This window comes from Eretmochelys imbricata, chromosome 7 (assembly GCF_965152235.1).
Source record: "Eretmochelys imbricata isolate rEreImb1 chromosome 7, rEreImb1.hap1, whole genome shotgun sequence".
Lineage (NCBI taxonomy): Eukaryota > Metazoa > Chordata > Testudines > Cheloniidae > Eretmochelys > Eretmochelys imbricata.
The window spans coordinates 33,068,955-33,085,835 of record NC_135578.1 but is presented as its reverse complement, the minus strand read 5'-3'; the positions used below and the strand labels follow the sequence as shown (position 1 = coordinate 33,085,835).

The 16,881-nt window shown below is 59.1% G+C and overlaps 1 protein-coding gene across 1 annotated transcript; it reads left to right on the top strand.

Moving 5' to 3' along the window:
* Positions 1 to 331: 331 nt before the first annotated feature.
* On the top strand, positions 332 to 14,713 carry PYGM (glycogen phosphorylase, muscle associated). The gene is made up of 20 exons (XM_077822057.1): positions 332 to 695; positions 3,270 to 3,371; positions 3,518 to 3,596; positions 4,515 to 4,618; positions 4,994 to 5,125; positions 5,759 to 5,870; positions 6,248 to 6,330; positions 6,935 to 7,078; positions 7,313 to 7,405; positions 7,548 to 7,694; positions 8,147 to 8,310; positions 9,019 to 9,133; positions 9,633 to 9,734; positions 9,858 to 10,005; positions 10,468 to 10,526; positions 10,630 to 10,771; positions 11,395 to 11,602; positions 12,102 to 12,236; positions 12,699 to 12,765; positions 13,206 to 14,713. The coding sequence occupies exons 1-20, from the start codon at positions 453 to 455 to the stop codon at positions 13,356 to 13,358; spliced, it is 2,532 nt and encodes an 843-aa protein (XP_077678183.1). The 5' UTR covers positions 332 to 452; the 3' UTR covers positions 13,359 to 14,713.
* The last annotated feature ends 2,168 nt before the right edge of the window (positions 14,714 to 16,881 follow it).

The following is a 16,881-nucleotide window of genomic DNA, read 5'->3' as shown; positions in this document are numbered from 1 at the left end:
GGCCGCTCAAGCTGCTCCTCAGGGCCCTAAGCAATTGCTTAGTCTGCTTAGGCCTAGCACAGGCTCTGCCCGCTGTTGTTTTCACCCCTACAACTCCTCAGCCAAGAGGGCCCCTAGCGAAGGCAGATTCCCAGAGAGGTGTGGGCGGGATCAGATGAATAATTGATAAACCAAGGGGCGGAGCCTCATGAGCCGGGAGGCGGGGCGAGGGCCTCCCCCGCCCTCCCGGCCTGGAGGAGGGGCTCATGAATAATGTACCAATCTGGTGGGGTTAATAATACATGAGGGGCGGGGCTTAAGGCGCATTGCTGCAGCGAGCGGGCTGGGCAGAGCAGAGGTCCAGGCTCCTTGGTGTCGCTCCCGGTGCCGCAGTGCCAGGGCCTGTGTCCCGCCGCGTGCAAGCCCCCCCCCCCACCGCACAGGCCAGCCAGGGCCCCGCCGGAGGCTGCAGGATGTCTCGGCCGCTGTCGGATTATGAGAAAAGGAAGCAGATTAGCGTGCGGGGCCTGGCCGGGGTGGAGAATGTCGCCGACCTCAAGAAGAACTTCAACCGGCACCTGCACTTCACGCTGGTGAAGGACCGGAACGTGGCCACCCCCCGGGACTACTACTTCGCCCTGGCGCACACGGTGCGCGACCACCTGGTGGGCAGGTGGATCCGCACCCAGCAGTACTACTACGAGAAGGACCCCAAGGTGAGCGCACGGGGGCGCGTTGGAGAGGGGCGCCCTGAGAACGGGTACGGCGGGGCGGGGCGGGGGGATGCCCATGGGCGCAGGGGAGAGGGGGTGCTGGGGGGGGTGTGCAGGGCTAGGGGAGAGTGCGCTGGGGTACTCTGGAGAAGAGGGTACCGGCTGGCTGTGTGTTGGGGAGGTGGGAGTGCTCCGGGGCGTACAGGGGCAGGGAGGGATAACACCCAACAGCTGAGCCAGGGGAAGGGCAATGGGGTACGGGGGAGGGGGGCTGCCAGGGAGCGGGAGAAGGATCTGGGCACAGCAGCAGCGCTACGTGAGAGATTCCCTGGGGCAGGGAATGCGAGGGGCAAAGGATCAGGCGGGAGAGGTCCAGAAGGGTCGGGAGCAGGGGGGTACCTGGGCAGGGGCTGCAGCCAGCGGGACCACTGGGAAAAGGGCAGCGAGGCAGGGGAAGGGACAAAGTTGCAGGACATTGGGGCAGGGCATGTCTGGGGCAGGGGGAGCAGACAGCAGAGGGGCTACCAGGGTTGGTCAGAGCTGCTGCTGGGAATAGTGGGGCTGGGGGTGTGTGGTTGTTGGACAGGCCCCTTGTTCTAGGAGGATGGGGAAGTGGGCAGTGGATGGCTCACAAACCAAAATCTCCCTCCCATATGTGAGCCAAGCTCTAGCCTGCTCCTGACACCTGGGAGCCAGACTCCAGTGCTGGGATTCTCCACCCCCGCCCCCCAGCCAGGTTGGCTTGGCGTGTGCTCCACAGAGGGTATAAATACCAGCTGGACTACTGCCACCAGCTGCCTCAGACCGTTCAGCTCAGGGAGTAAAACCTGGGCTATTGGCACTGAAGGGCTTGGGATCAGACCCATGGCCCCATCCAGACCAGTACTTTCCTTCCCTGACCCCCGTCAGGCCCATGCAGCCCCATGTCTGGTAATTCACAGGACAGCGCCCCTGGCTGGTTGTGGGGGTCAGTGGGAACTAAGCAGAGCCAGTAGGCTTCCTCCCCGGGGGCAGGGATGGGTCCTGCCCCTCTCACCTGAGCATCCCCAGTCCCAGGCTAGTGTCCTATCCACTGGGCCAGCCTGCCACGGGGACAGTGTGCTTGGGGCCCACTCTGGCTAGCGGGTGAGGAGGGCTGGGGGAGGGTGCACCGTTGTCACCATCTGAGCCTGGTCCCCCCCCCTAGAAGTTGGCGGGGGTGTGTGTGTGTGTGTAACTCGTGGGGCGGTTCCTCCAGAGACCCAGGCGGGACCCGCAGACCCACTTGCCCTCCCCCAGCCGCCTCTGCTGCTACCCTTCCCCCACTCCCTCTGCTGCCCCTGCCCTTCCCCTCTCCCCCCACATCACCCTCAAGCCCTTTGCTCCCCCAAGGTTTTCTGTCCCCCTTTTATCTCCGCTGCTCTCCCACAGTGTCCTCCTGTCCCATCACCCCTTGTTCTTTCCCTCCCCGGGCCCCCACGCCTCTCTGAGAGCTCTTTGGCCGTGGTTCACCCCTCCCGGCCACCCTCCCCCAATCCCTGGCTAGCCCCCAAGTCCTGGGTGTGTGTGAGCCAAGGAATCAGCACAAACTGCCTCTCAGAGACCCGCACTGGGGGCTGAGCAGCTGGGCTGGGGAATCACAGTGGAGGATGGGGCAGTACTAGGGGATTGCAGGCCATTAATCCCCTTCCTGTTCAGGGAGGTGGGGGTGGCAAAGGTAGCAGTAACTGGACGTTTGAGCCAGTAGGTACAGATATGAAGAGTTGGTGGTGCCACCCGGCATGCTGGGAGATGGGGGGACCTGCAAGGGGGGAGCTAGGGTTGGGGGAGAGGTTTAGGGTTAGAGGGTAGTAGGTTTGGTGGGGGCCACGTTTGAAGGATGAAGGAAGCAGGCAATAGGAAACAGGGCCTTTCCCCTCTAGGGGGCGCTGGCTGTGATCCAGCACCAGGGCGGGGGGACTGGCTGGCTCGCAGGCGGTGGTACACGGGGCCTCTCACCAGAAGTGACAGGTAATTGGGGGTGTGGGAGGAATCCCAGCTCTCAAGACCCCTGGTTTTGATCCTATCTCAGCATCCTGGGTGGGGGCACAGTCTGGTTAAATTTAGCCGAGCGTGACATTTGCTGTTGACTTTTGCCATTTAATCTGGGAAAGAGCCTGTGTCAGCCCATGGGGTGGGGGACTGGGGCGCGGGGGCGGGGCTGGGACACTGGATAGGGGCAGCGGCTGCATACCTGAGACGGCTGACAGCACGGCTGATGCCCACCTGCCCTCCCCCAAAGGTTAGCTGGGCAATGAGCGCCTTTGAATGGCCTGCTGTATTCAGCAGCAGGGGCTTGATCTATGGGCCCCAGCAGCCAGCCACATGCACACACTCCCCCCCGCACCTGTCCCCCATAAAGTGTCCTGCCCAAGTAGGGTGGCAAATGGGATATGGAGCGTTTCTCCTCTAGGGGATGCTGACTCCAGTCCAGCCCCAGGGTGGGGGACTAGTGTACTTAGTGGGCCAGAGAACGGGGCATTGGGCCTGTTTCCTGGGGGTGGGGCTGACTGGCTCCCCAACCCTCCCTCGCTCCATCTCTGCCCCCTCTCTCTGCAGCGCATCTATTACCTGTCGCTGGAGTTCTACATGGGCCGCACCCTGCAGAACACCATGGTGAACCTGGGGCTGCAGAACGCCTGCGACGAGGCCATCTACCAGGTACCCCAGCGCCGGCCGGCCGGGGGCAGGTGGGGGAGGAGAGGGGGTGGAGCTGGGAGAGGCGGTGCCAGGGAAGTGCGGGGAGGGGATGGACAAAAGGGAGCCAGCTGCTGTCCCCTAACACCTCCTTTTTCCTCCCCCCACAGCTGGGCCTGGACATGGAGGAACTGCAGGAGATCGAGGAGGACGCTGGGCTGGGGAACGGGGGCTTGGGGCGCCTAGCAGGTGAGGGGAGCCAGCTTGGCAGCCATGGAGCTCAACGGCCCTGTGTGCCCAAGGCCAGGAGTGCCCCCCCAACACACACCCAGCCCCCTGACACTCCCCCCAGACAAAACAACCTCTGACACTCCACCCCCTGCCCCCAGACACACATCCAGCATCGCAACACTCCCCCGAGACATAACCTCCAACATACACCCAGCCCCCCAACCCTCCCCCCCAGACACACACATGGCCCCCCAACACTGCCTCCAGACATAACAACCTCCAACACTGCCCCCTCACAGACACACACCCAGGCCCCCAACACTGCCCCCGACACATACCCGGTCTTACACTGACACCCCCCCCCCAACATGACATAACTCCTGACACTGCCCCCTCACAGATACACACCCAGCCCCCCCCAGAGTTGATAATCACCGACACTGCCCCTTACAGACACACACCCAGCCCCCTGACACTGCCCCCCAGCTCCTCCAAGACCTAACAACCTCTGACACAGACACACACCCAGCCTTCCAGACACTGTCCCCTGACACTGCCCACCCAGAACCACGGCTCTGCCCAACAGTCAAGGAAGAAAGGAATCCAGGGGCCCTATTCAGCATCTGCACGCACCCCCACCCCTATCATTGTCATCCTACTGCCTGTCTCCCTCCCCCACCTTCTGCACTGTGACCCCACTGCCTGACCCCTTGCCCACCTGCATCACAGTCATTCCACTCCTGCCCCGTCCTCCATTTCCCACCCCATCACTGTGACCCCACTGCCTGTCCCCCTTCCCTCTTCCACATCTCCTCTACCTGCCCCCCATCCCTATCCATTTTCCTGCCCTCCTGGTCTGGCTGTTACTGTGCTACCCCTCTCTTTCCCCTTGATCTGGCTGTAATGCCCAACCCCTGCCCCCCTTTTCCCCCTCAGCCTGTTTCCTGGACTCCATGGCCACCCTGGGACTGGCCGCCTATGGCTATGGCATCCGCTATGAGTTTGGCATCTTCAACCAGAAGATCTCTGGGGGCTGGCAGGTGGGTCACACCCCCCATGGTGCGGGGGCTGGGGAGGGGGCTCCTTTCCCCCAGGGGAGCAGGGAGGGCACTGGGTGGATGGGATGTGTGTTGGGGGGCTAGATGCGTGTCTGGGGGGGGCAGTGTAGGGTAGGAGTGGCCCACAAGTTGCCCCCAGTTTGGAGTAGGAGAGGCCCAGTAGGGAAGTTGCCCAGGGGCCTGTGTGGGGTGCCCTGGGTGGGGAGGCAGCAGGTGCTGCGGGGCACAGGTGATCGCAGCAGGAGATGGGGTGTTGGGTAGGTGGGATGCCCTGGGTGTGTGTGTGTGAAGGGACCCCTGGGGGTGGGGGGAAGCAGGATGACACTAACCCCTCCTCCTCCTGCCCTCCCTCTGCAGGTGGAGGAGGCTGATGATTGGCTGCGCTATGGCAACCCCTGGGAGAAGGCCCGGCCTGAGTACATGATCCCAGTGCACTTCTATGGGCACGTGGACCACGGGCCTGATGGCACCAAGTGGGTCGACACGCAGGTGAGTCTGGGAGGCCTGGGTGAGGCGTGAGTGTGCATTTGCACAAGAGAGGGTGTGAGTGTATCTGTACGTGAGGGCCTGGCAGCCATGCATGTACCCCTGCACAAGTGAATGGTGATTGTGCGTGAGTGTCTGTTCACAGGCAGGGCTGTTGGTGCACAAGCCGTATACATGGGGGGAGAGGTGCATTCACAGGCCTTTGCACATGGTAGTGCGAGTGTGCAGGGATGCTGGAGTGTGTGCGTTTGCAAGCACACAAGTGGGCATTTCCATGCAAGTGTGAGCTCCCTGTGCACCAGGGGCCTGCGCGTGCTCACATGTACCTTTGCACAAGTGCCTCCATGCATGTGCAATTGCCCAGAAGCACAGGTCCATTGCACGAGTGCATCATCATGCTCGGCATTCTGGGGGTACATATGCAGGGAGCCAGGACGCCTGGGTCCGCTCCCTGATTCACTGGGGAATTCAGTTCCCCTGTTTGTTCTTTTGTTTCCCCACCCGTAAAAAGGGGGAGTGGAAGGTATTATGGGATGTGAGGTCAAATGGCCTGCTGGGAGAGGCTGGGTTGGGCTCTCTGCTCTTTGTGCTCACCGGAGTGCCATGGCTGGCCCTAACCCTGGTGTCCTTTGGCAGGTGATCCTGGCTCTTCCCTACGATACACCCATACCTGGTTACCGCAACAACACTGTCAACACCATGCGCCTCTGGTCCGCCCGGGCCCCCAACGAGTTCAACCTTAAGGACTGTGAGTGAAGGGGGGGCCCTCAGGCTGGGCAAGGGTCTGTGTCTCTGCTGGATTCATCGCAGCAGCCAAGGGCCAGGCATCAGACCCCCTCTGCTGAGCAGGGCTGGGAGACAGCTACCGAAAACCGGGGGCGGTGGCTCAGTAGGAGGCAACCTCCCCGCCCCATCAGTGCTGCTGACCCAAATGCCCCACCATTAAGGATCCCTGTATAAACAGCCCCTCCCATGCCCCTCTCTGGAGCCAGCTCCAGAGCTGCTGGGTAAAGGATCCCTATACAAAAAGCCCCCGGGCCCCACCCAGAGGTGGCTGCACCTCAGCACCAGGCAAGGGATCCCTGTGTGAACTAAGGCCCCATTCTCTCTCTCTCTCTGCCTCAGTTAACGTTGGTGGTTACATCCAAGCTGTGCTGGACAGGAACTTGGCCGAGAATATTTCTCGGGTGCTGTACCCCAATGACAACGTGAGTAGTCCGTCTCCCGCTCCAGTGCTCCCTGCATCCACTACAGGATTTCCTGGGGGGAACCTATCACACCTGGGGTGTGGATTATACACTGCAGGGGAGGGAGGGTGTTCTGCTTCTACACCCAGCCCCCTGGTCCGGCAGCAGGGATAGGGCCCAGGGGGTCAGGTGGGTCTAAATCTCACTAGCCAGGAAGGTTCACCTTTGGGCAAAACTGGGATTTCCTTCTGCCCCCAGATCCCTGCCTCTGTGATGTGTCCCAAATGTTACCCCCTTCAAGGTCTCTGCAGCCACCTGGGAGCCTAGGTGGGAGAGTGAGACACCCCCTATCTACTGCTTGGGGAGGCTGGGAGTCAGGACTCCTGGGTTTCAGCACCTGCTCTGGGAGGGGAGGGGGATGTAGTGGTTACTGGTTAGGAGCTGGGTAGCCGGGACTCCTGGGTTACATTCCCAGGTCTGCCACTACTTTCCCTATGCTGTGAGCAGGGTCTGCAGAGAGCCCATGCTGCATCTGAAGCCACTGGTCCATTCTGTGGTTGGGACTGTACAGGCCTGGAGTGGGTTGGTGGATGCTTCCATCCTCACCTGCCCCTCCTCCCTGCAGTTCTTCGAGGGCAAGGAGCTGCGTCTGAAGCAGGAGTACTTTGTGGTGGCGGCCACCCTGCAGGACATCATCCGCCGCTTCAAATCCTCGAAATTCGGCAGCCGGGACCCCGTCCGCACCTCCTTTGATGCCTTCCCTGACAAGGTACTGGCCTCCGCCAGCAGGGGGCATTGTAGGGAGCAAGGCAGGAGAGCTGGCTGTGCAGGGAGCTCTCAGCTACTACAGCTTTGGCCTTGCCCAGCAGGGGGTGCTGTGGGGAGTGGGGCAGGAGCGCTGGCTGCGGTGCAGGAGCTGCCAGCTACTCCAGCCCTGGCCTCTCATGGATAAGCTCATGCATCCTCTGTCATTGGTGGTCTGAGTTCTGCCCCTCTCCTGTAGGTTGCTATCCAGCTGAACGACACTCACCCCTCCCTGGCCATCCCTGAGCTCATGAGGGTGCTGGTTGATATTGAGAAACTGGACTGGGACAAGGTAAGGGGTGTGACGTTGGGGGCTCTGTGCTATAGGGAATGGGTGTCGTTGTTCTTTTGTTGAACAGCCCCCATGTCCCACCCCAGAAGTTGCTGCATCTCAGTGCTGGGCTGGGGATCCTCATGTGCTGTCTCTCTCCCAGGCCTGGGACATCACGGTGCGGACCTGCGCCTACACCAACCACACAGTACTGCCTGAGGCCTTGGAGCGCTGGCCTGTCCATCTCTTGGAAACCCTCCTGCCCCGGCACCTGGAGATCATCTATGAAATTAACCAGAGATTCCTTGATGTAAGCTCCTCCCCCAGGATGGGTGGGGGTTAATCCAGTGGAGAAGTCCCTTTTCCCTCCATAGGTGGCAGGAACTGAAATGTGTTAATCTAGGACTCCTGGGTTCTGTCCCCAGCTCTGGGAGGGGAGTGGGGTATAGTGGTTTAAAGCTGCGGGGTGCTGTCAGGACTCCGGGGTCTTTTCCCTGGCTCTGTAGCTGATTTGCATGTGCTCTTGCCGGGGTGAAGCTGTGGAGGGGGTAGGGAACCAAATTTGGGGTGTATGTTTTAAGAGGGAACCATGGGCATTTGGGATTGGCTCCTACTGGGGGGCAGGGTGGGTGCTGCAGGGATGAGTGTCCTGGGGCTAGGACAGTGGGGGACCCCCCATTTTCCTCCTAGGGGGGCTCAGTTGCAGAGCCTCTCCCTGGGGGTACCTGCTCCATCTGGATTCTGCTGTTCCCTCCCCCACAGAGAGTCTATGTCATGTACCCCGGGGACTTGGACCGACTGCGGCGCATGTCCTTAGTGGAGGAGGGCAGCATCAAGAGGATCAACATGGCGCACCTGTGCATCGTGGGCTCCCATGTCATCAACGGGGTCGCCCGCATCCACTCCGACATCCTCAAGAAGACTATGTATGTGCCCCACCCCTTGCCATGCTCTTCCCCCTCACTCCCCTGCTACTTTCATTCCTTTCCTCTTTCATCCACTCAGTTCTCTTTTCCATCCTGCATTTTTTCCCATTTCATTTTCCCCCCTTTTTCCCCCTCTTCTCTTTCCTTTTATTTTTCCTCTTTCCCTTTTTCATTCATTCTCTTTATTCCTTTATCTTTCTCTTCTCTTGTTCCTTCCTATTTCATTGTATCTTACCCTCTTTTTCGTTTTCATTCATTCGCTTCTTTCTGTTCTGTTCCTGTTTTCCTATATATTTCATTCTTTTTGTCCTTCTTTTTCTGTTCGTTCCCTTATTTCTTTTTCTCCACTTTTGACCCTTTGTATTTTTCCTGTTTAGTTAATTCTTTTCCCTCTTTTTCTGTTTGTTTCTCAGACCTCATTTTTTCCTAATTCACTTCCCTTTTTGTTCTTTTAGTCTCTTCTTTCCTCTTTGGTTCTCTTCCCTTCATTTCCCCTGATTCATTCACTCTTCTCTTGATCCTTTCGTTCCCTTCTTTTCTCTCTCATCGATGCTTGCATTTGTTCTCTCACACATTCATCCTTTCTCTTCCCACTCCTTTGCCCTTTTTTGCCCTCTAGTTTGTTTTTGGTCCTTCTTTGATTCTTTCCCTTCTTGGTCCTCTCATTCATTTCTTTCCTGTTTCATTCCCCTTCTCTCCCCACTCCAGTTTCAAGGATTTCTATGAGCTTGAGCCACACAAATTCCAGAACAAAACCAATGGGATCACACCTCGGCGCTGGCTGGTTCTGTGCAACCCAGGGCTGGCTGAGGTCATTGCCGAGGTGAGTGCAGGGAGTGGGGGGCCTGTGAGGTTCCTGTGGGGAAGGATCCTGGGTGGTGATATGCAGGGAGGGGAAGCAGCGGGAGGGGGAGTTTGGAGGATGCACAAGGCAGACAGACAACTGCAGGATCTTTGGGGGGCACCATTCAGTGATTGTGATTCAGACAGGGAGGGGAGAGTTGGGGGCACTGTGGAGTGGGGGGGGATGCTATACATAGTCATGGGGGCATGACCATTCCGAGATGGGGGGGGCTCTATGGGGTGGGGGATGCTAGATACCGACAGATGTTGGGGGACAGGCTGCCATGCAGGGATGGGGGCTCTATGGGGTGGGGGATGCTAGATACAGACAGGTGTTGCGGGGCAGACTGCCATGCTGGGATGGGGGGGCATTCATAAGTTAAACCCCTCTCCTCTGCCTTGCCCCTGGAAGGGCAGAGCAAGGGGTGCCTGCCTGCTCTCCTGTGCCAGGCCTGGCTCTGACCCTCCTCTCTCCCCAGCGTATCGGGGAGGAATACATTTCTGACCTCGACCATCTGAAAAAGCTTCTGGCCTTCGTGGACGATGAGGGATTTATCCGGGACGTCGCCAAAATTAAACAGGTACCAGGGTGTGGAAATGGCACCTGGTGCATCTTCCCTCTAGGGGGCGCTGGCTGTGATCTGGCCCCAGGGCAGGGGATGGGATGCAAGGCCTAGGTTCCCATCTCTGCTCTCCCATGCCAGGAGAACAAGCTGAAGTTTGCTGCCTATCTGGAGGAGGAGTACAAGGTGAAGATCAACCCGAACTCCCTCTTCGACGTGCAGGTGAAAAGGATCCATGAGTACAAGAGGCAGCTGCTCAACTGCCTCCACGTCATCACCCTCTACAACCGTGAGTGCTGACCCCCCAACCACATGCCAAAGCTAGGGGGAGAACCCAGGTGTCCTGACTGCCAGCCCCCCTGCTCTAACCACTAGTATCCACTCACCTCTTCGGTGGTGCTGTCAGTGACCGGGACATGGTCAGCCATACCTAGAGTTGGAACAGGAGTCAGACCCAGGGGCTGCAGCAGGAGTCGGTAACCAGGAATTGGAGCCTAGGGTCAGGACTGGGTCATCTGGAATGGGGCAGGGTGGGGGCAGAGCCAGGACAAGGCAGGGGCTGTCACTGTCAGTGACAAAGGCTTTGAGCAGCTGCTGCACTGCTGCTGGCCTTCAGAGCCGGTCTGCTGACTCTTCCCAGCTATGAGGCCAACCTCCAGGCCAGCTGCACTCGCCGGGTGCCCCGGAACTGGCCGGCTGCTGGCCTTGGCACACTGGCCCTAACGCTGCGTCTCTCCCCATCCCCCTGCAGGGATCAAGAAAGAGCCCAACCAGTATTTTGTGCCACGCACCGTCATGATCGGCGGCAAGGTGAGATCTGGGGGCCAAGGCCCACCCCTCTTGGTGCTGCTGTCCCCTGGTGGGAGGCGAGGGTGGGTGTTAAGCGGCAGCCTCAGTCTCCGTCCCCCCGCAGGCTGCCCCTGGCTACCACATGGCCAAGATGATCATTAAGCTGGTCACGGCCATTGGGGACGTCATCAACAACGACCCCGTCATCGGCGACCGCCTCAAGATGATCTTCTTGGAGAACTACCGTGTCTCCCTGGCTGAGAAGGGTAGGGAGGCTGTGACCTCTGACCCTGCTATCCTTCCCCTACACCTCCCACCCCAGCCCAGATCAGGCTAAGTGCCCGTTTACCCCACGCAGCAACTTCTGACCCCACTATTCTCCCACCAGGAGCGGCAGAAGGTCCCTAAAAGTTGTGGGGGGGCCATTGGCACCCGAAGTGTGGCTCCGCCCCACATGCTGCCTCTTCTCCTTGAGGCCCCGCCCCCATACCGCTGCTTCCCCCAAGGCCCTGCACCTGCGCTGCCTCTTCCCCCCCCCCCGACCATGCCCCCCCCACTCACTTGTTTGTGCCCCTCACCCCCTGTTGCTCGCCCTAATGGTTGGTAAAAAGGGGGGGGCATGGCTCCCCAGCCCCCTCCCCCCATTCTGGTACTCCTGTCTTCCACCCCAGATCAGGCCAATGGGGCTGTCTGCCCCTTGCAGCCTCCTCTGACCTCCATCCCTTCCACCCTGGTTCGGGGCTGGGTCTAGCCCACATGGCAGCTTCTGACCCACATTACTTACATTCACCCCCCCACAATTGCTCCGGATCAGGCAAATGGGCCCATTCGCCCCACATGGCGACCTCTGACCTCCCACCCCAGCCCGGTGATCCCGTCTCTCCCACAGTGGTCCCGGCGGCCGACCTGTCCGAGCAGATCTCCACAGCCGGCACAGAGGCCTCGGGCACCGGCAACATGAAGTTCATGCTGAACGGGGCGCTGACCATCGGCACCATGGACGGCGCCAACGTAGAGATGGCAGAGGAGGCGGGCGAGGAGAACTTCTTCATCTTCGGCATGCGGGTGGAAGACGTGGAAGAGATGGACAGGAAAGGGTGGGGGCCAGACCACTGCCCCTCCCTCATGCAGGGAACCTCCCTGCCAGGCCCCCTTCCTATGACCCCTTCCCTGCCGCTGGATTCCTGTTCCACCTTCTCTACACGCTCCCTGCCTAGCTGCCGGAATCTTCTCCGCTGCCTGGATCTCCTACCCATGGTGCCCCCTAACCCAGTGCCAGATTTGCACCCATCACCAGCTGCCAGGACCCTCCCGACACTGCTTGTCTCCCCTACTGCTATGATCCCTTCCCAGTTCCCCCCCCACCTGGGCTCCTCATGCCATTTGCCTGCCCCCATTCCCTTAGCCTGCCTTCCCCATGCTGCTGGGGTCCTTCTTGGGGACTGGTGAGGGAGCCAGGTTGGGCAGGGAGCTTGGAGAGTCTCCTGCGGGAGGCCAGGCTGGGTGCTTCTGGTTGGGGGGAGCCCCTGAGGCCACGCTGGCCTGGGGTGGAGCCATAATCCTGAGGTAACCTGGCCCCCTTCACCTCCCCTCCAGCTACTGTGCCAAGGACTATTACGACCGCATCCCCGAGCTCAGACAGGTGATGGACCAGCTGAGCAGCGGCTTCTTCTCCCCCAAACAGCCCGAGCTCTTCAAGGACATTGTCAACATGCTGATGAACAATGACAGGTGGGGGGGCACTGGGGGGAGGGAATAAGGGACAGAGGCAACTATGCCTAGTGTGGGGTGGAGGAAGGGGGCTCTATCCAGGGCTTAATTTGTAATGAAAGTGGGGCTGGGGCTCAAGCAATTTTTTTACTTTCATAAGTGACTTGCCCAGAGGTGCTGGGGCTCAGCCCTGGCACAAATTAAACAGTGGCTCTATCCCCAGCTCTGGGAGGGGAGGGGGGTTTAGTGGGTTATGGGAAGGGGGGCTGGGAGCCAGGGCTCCTGGGTTCTGTTCCCACGAGTGCACCCATAGTGAGGGGGAACTGAAGCAGTGGGGGAAGGGTTTCCCCAGAGCTTTGAGCATCTGCTGCTGGCTATGTTCTTGCGAGAGGCTCCTGGTGTCAATCTGAGCTGTGGGCAGCAGGTGGCAGCATGCACAAAGACCCCCAGCCTGACACCCTCCTGCTTCCCCTCCCTCTCCAGGTTCAAAGTGTTTGCGGATTACGAAGCCTACATCAAATGCCAGGAGAATGTCAGCGCCCTCTACAGGGTGAGTGTGCACCCCTAGTGGCCTTCCTGGGGTACTGCACCCAGCACTAGGAGGGGTGTGGGGTCTAGTGGGTTAGTGGCCTGGGAAGGCTGGCAGGTAGGACTCCAGGGTTCTATTCCTGGGCATCCTGTACATGTTCTTTTACCTATCCATCCATCCCCGCGCCCTCCCCTCCTCTGTCTGTCTGTCCCTCCATCCATCCATCCCTGAGCTCACCCCTCCTCCATCCTCGTGCCCACCCATCATCTGCAGACACCCATCTATCTATACGCGCTCCTCTATCTAGCCATCTATTCCCCCATACACACCGTCCCTCCATCCATCCCCAAGCACAGCCGGCCCACCCATTGACACTCATCCAGCCATCCCATCTGGCCTCCCTTGCCCAATCCTCCAGCAGTCCATGTGTGATTGCTACTGACCTGCCTCTCTCTCCCCAGAACACCAAGGAATGGACCAAGAAGGTCATTAAAAACATCGCCACCTCGGGCAAGTTCTCCAGTGACCGCACCATCGCGCAGTACGCCCGTGAGATCTGGGGTGTCGAGCCCACCCGCCACAAAATCCCTGCACCTGACGATCCCCGTGAATAGCCCCTCTGAGGCCTGCCTGACCTTGCCCCCATCACCAACCAAGCGCCACGGGGTGCCAGCAAACAGACACTGCGCTGGCTTCCCCCAGACGCTCAGCCTGTCCCCCATTGTGTGTGGGGACCTTTCCCCACTCTCTGTGTGGGGGATCCCCCCCTGTACCCTGCCCAGGGAGAACTGGCCGCTTCCTTCTGCCTAGCTGAGGATAAGCAGAGGGACATTTGGATTCCTGTCCCTCCCCCCACATTCCATGGAATTTGGGGATGAAGAAGCCCAGAGAAATGAGATGCTGGGAGTTAACTTCCCCCTCTCTCTCCCCCCATAACATGCTATTTATTTAAGGGTGAGAAATTCCCCCCCCTTTATAAACCCCCACCCAACCCATTAGTGGGTGAACACCCAGCTATGTTTTGGGGCACACCCATTCTGTAGGTTAAAATCCCATGGTCCCCCATCTATTAACGAGGCAGAAGATGTGCCAGTTCCCTAGGGGAGGCATGGGAGTTGTCCTTCGCAGGCCCCCAGCACTGTGACCCTCTTCCTAGCACACCACTTTTGCACCCTGCTCCACCCCCCAGCTTTGCGTGTGATGATCTGGGGTGGGGTGCCCTGCCTCTGCTACCCTGATGTGGTTTTAAATTTGGGGGATCAGTCCCCACCCACTGGAGATTTTTAAAATAAACAGAGTCACTCCACTCACCCCCCAGCTTATATCTCTGTCCATACATCCGTCCCCCTGCTCGGCATTCACCCCAGGGCAGTATCAGTGCCTAGTGCTAACCCCCACATAGCTCATTGCTACCACTTGAAGTGTTGTGTGTGGTTTTTTTCTTCCTGGTTTGGGGGAAGCCAGCGGGTATGGGTGTCAGGACTCCTGGGTTCTATTCCCAGCTCTGGGAGGGGAGTAGGGTCTAGTAGTTAGACCAAAGAGGGAAAGAGAATCAGGACTCCTGCGTTATATCCCTAGCCCTATTGCTGTACCTCAGTGCATACTGTTTTTCCTAGGCCATAAGACTCCTATCCCACAGCCAATAGAACCCAGGTGTCCTGCCATGTACTTGCTGGCCGTTTAGGGGGCATTTTTGTTTGTTGTTTTTAGGGGTCCTTTATAACTTATGGCAGGGAGCCTGTACAAATACCCCATGACTTTCAACTCTTAATGTGGGGCAGGTGGAATGGAACAGTCTGGGGATTTGTTGGTAATTTTAATGATGGCCCTATATGTGTGTGTCCCAGCTACTGCCCGCACTGGGTGGGGAGTCCTAGGAGCTGTGGGGTATACCGCTCTACCCCCCGCTTTCCCCAGCTGTGGAGGGTCTGGGGCTGTGAGCCAGCAATAAAGATGACACTCAACACTCTCTGGCTGTGTTGCTTTTTTCCCCCCTCGTGGTCCTCGCCCTCCCCCCACCTCACCCAGAAACTGGAGTCTTGCCCCCAACCCTGCATGTATCCATGCCTGGTGCCTCCTGAGAGGCAGGACTCCTGGGTTCTATCCAGCTCTGGGAGGGCAGTGGGGGCTAGTGGGTTAGGGCAGGGGGGCTGGTACCCAGGATTTCTGGGCTCTATCCAGCTCTATGAGGGCACTGGAGGCTGGTGGGTTGTATCTCCAGCACTGTCTCTAGCCTTCTCTTGACCTTGGGCCAGTCCCTGCCCCACCTGCCAGAGCTGCCATTCACAAGAGTGAGTGAGAGTGACGGGGGGCCTAGAGAGGAGATGGAAGAGTGTGTGAACCCCTCCCCCGCAGGCCACAGCAGCTGCTCATTACCACCCAGAGAGGGGGAATTGGTGCTAAAAATAGCTCCCCCAATACAAACAACCTTGCAGTGGGAGAGGAGATTCCTAGTGGCAGGAGGGGAATGGGGTCCTAGTGGGTTAGAGGGCTGGGTACCAGGACTCCTGGGTTTTATCCCCAGTTCTCGGGAGGGGGCTTGGTGCCAGGACTCCTGGGTTTCTAGGTTTGTGACATTTCTATGAACCATGAATGTAAAGGATTGTTCTTTTTTTTTTTTTTTTTTTTAATCACAACTCCAGTAGCATCCCCCCCAGCACTATCCCCTCTTTCCTCTCCCCCCCCCCCCCACTCAGGGGTGAGCAAGCTGCCAGGCACTGACCCCCCCCCCCCTTCAGGCAGCAGGCGCTGCACTTACCATAATTGGTTCCAAGGCTGCTGGGAGCTGCAGTGATTAATTGGCATCTCAGCAGGGCAGTGAGCCCATAGAGATACACCCAGCCAGCCAGCCAGCCAGCATGTGCACACACACAGAGCTCCTGCACACTCTTGTACTCATGCTTTGCCAGCTCTCACACTCAGCTGGTTCTTGTGCATGTGCACGCTCGCACCCACTGAGCCAGCGCACACAGAAAAACACACTTGTACCCATGCTCTGCCAGCGCAAGCAGCATACTCCAGCAATTCCTGATGCGCACATAAGGGGATGCCAAAGAGCAAGGGAATAACTGTAGCAGCACCCCAACATGCCCTCTCGCTGCGAGGCTGGGACCCAAAGGGGTTTGGCCCCATTTGCAATGGGGAAACTCAGGGGTCAGCTTGCCCAATGTCTCACTGACATCGGAAAGTAGAACCCAGGAGTCCTGGCTCCCAGCCCCTGCCCCACTCTGACCACTAGACCCCACTCTCTTGCCAGAGCTGGGGATGGAACCCATTGTACGTAGTCCATCTTATCACCCTCCAGTCTCCTCTCCTGTACCGGAGCAAAGCCTGGGTCCCAACAAATGCCCCACTGCACAAATGGGGCTACAACCCCTTAGCAAGCACTGTGGCGCTGCTCCCACCCCTTCCAGGGGGGGTGGGGCTCAGGATCTTAGGACAGCCCTGCACACCCAGCAACCCACTGCAGTTGCACCTGCTCTTCTAGGTCAGTGAGCGAGCAAGTTTTGACTCTTGGGGAGACATGTACTCAATCCAGAGGGGGGATGGGAAAGGGGTGGGGGAGGGTGTTCCCTGCCCTAGAGTTTAGGACTGTTTGCCAGCCACAGAAACGTGCATGGCGTTTCTGTTCAACCACAGACCACTTCCCCCCCCACTCAGGCTGCTCCACCCTGTCCGGCATGGTGCCCCAGCGAAGGGGCGGAGACTGTTCTCCATGGTTACTGATGGGCAGCTGGGTGCTAAAATGGGGTTCAGGGGCTGACAATCTGGGCCTGAAGTGGGGAGGGGTGGACGATGCTGCAGCTGGCTGGGCCGGAGGGGGAGAGGGTGACACTGACACTCCTTGGGCTGGGGGTGGCGTGTGAGGCTGAGACCAGCTCGCCCCATCCCCCACCTGCTCAGCCCAGCACCCACAGCCACTGCCAGGGTCCCCATTCCCCGTCCTGTGGGGCTGGTTGCTATGATAACAGGCTATTGCTGGAGCTGGTTGCAGCGTCGGGCTCCCCCCACCCCATGAGTGGGCGTCAGGGTCTGGACTAACCCAGTAGCCCCTGCCCCCTCCCGGAACTGCCCAGCCTATGGCTGAGTAACATAGGGCCTAGCAACTCCCCCCCCCACCCGCTGTTTGCCCGCAGT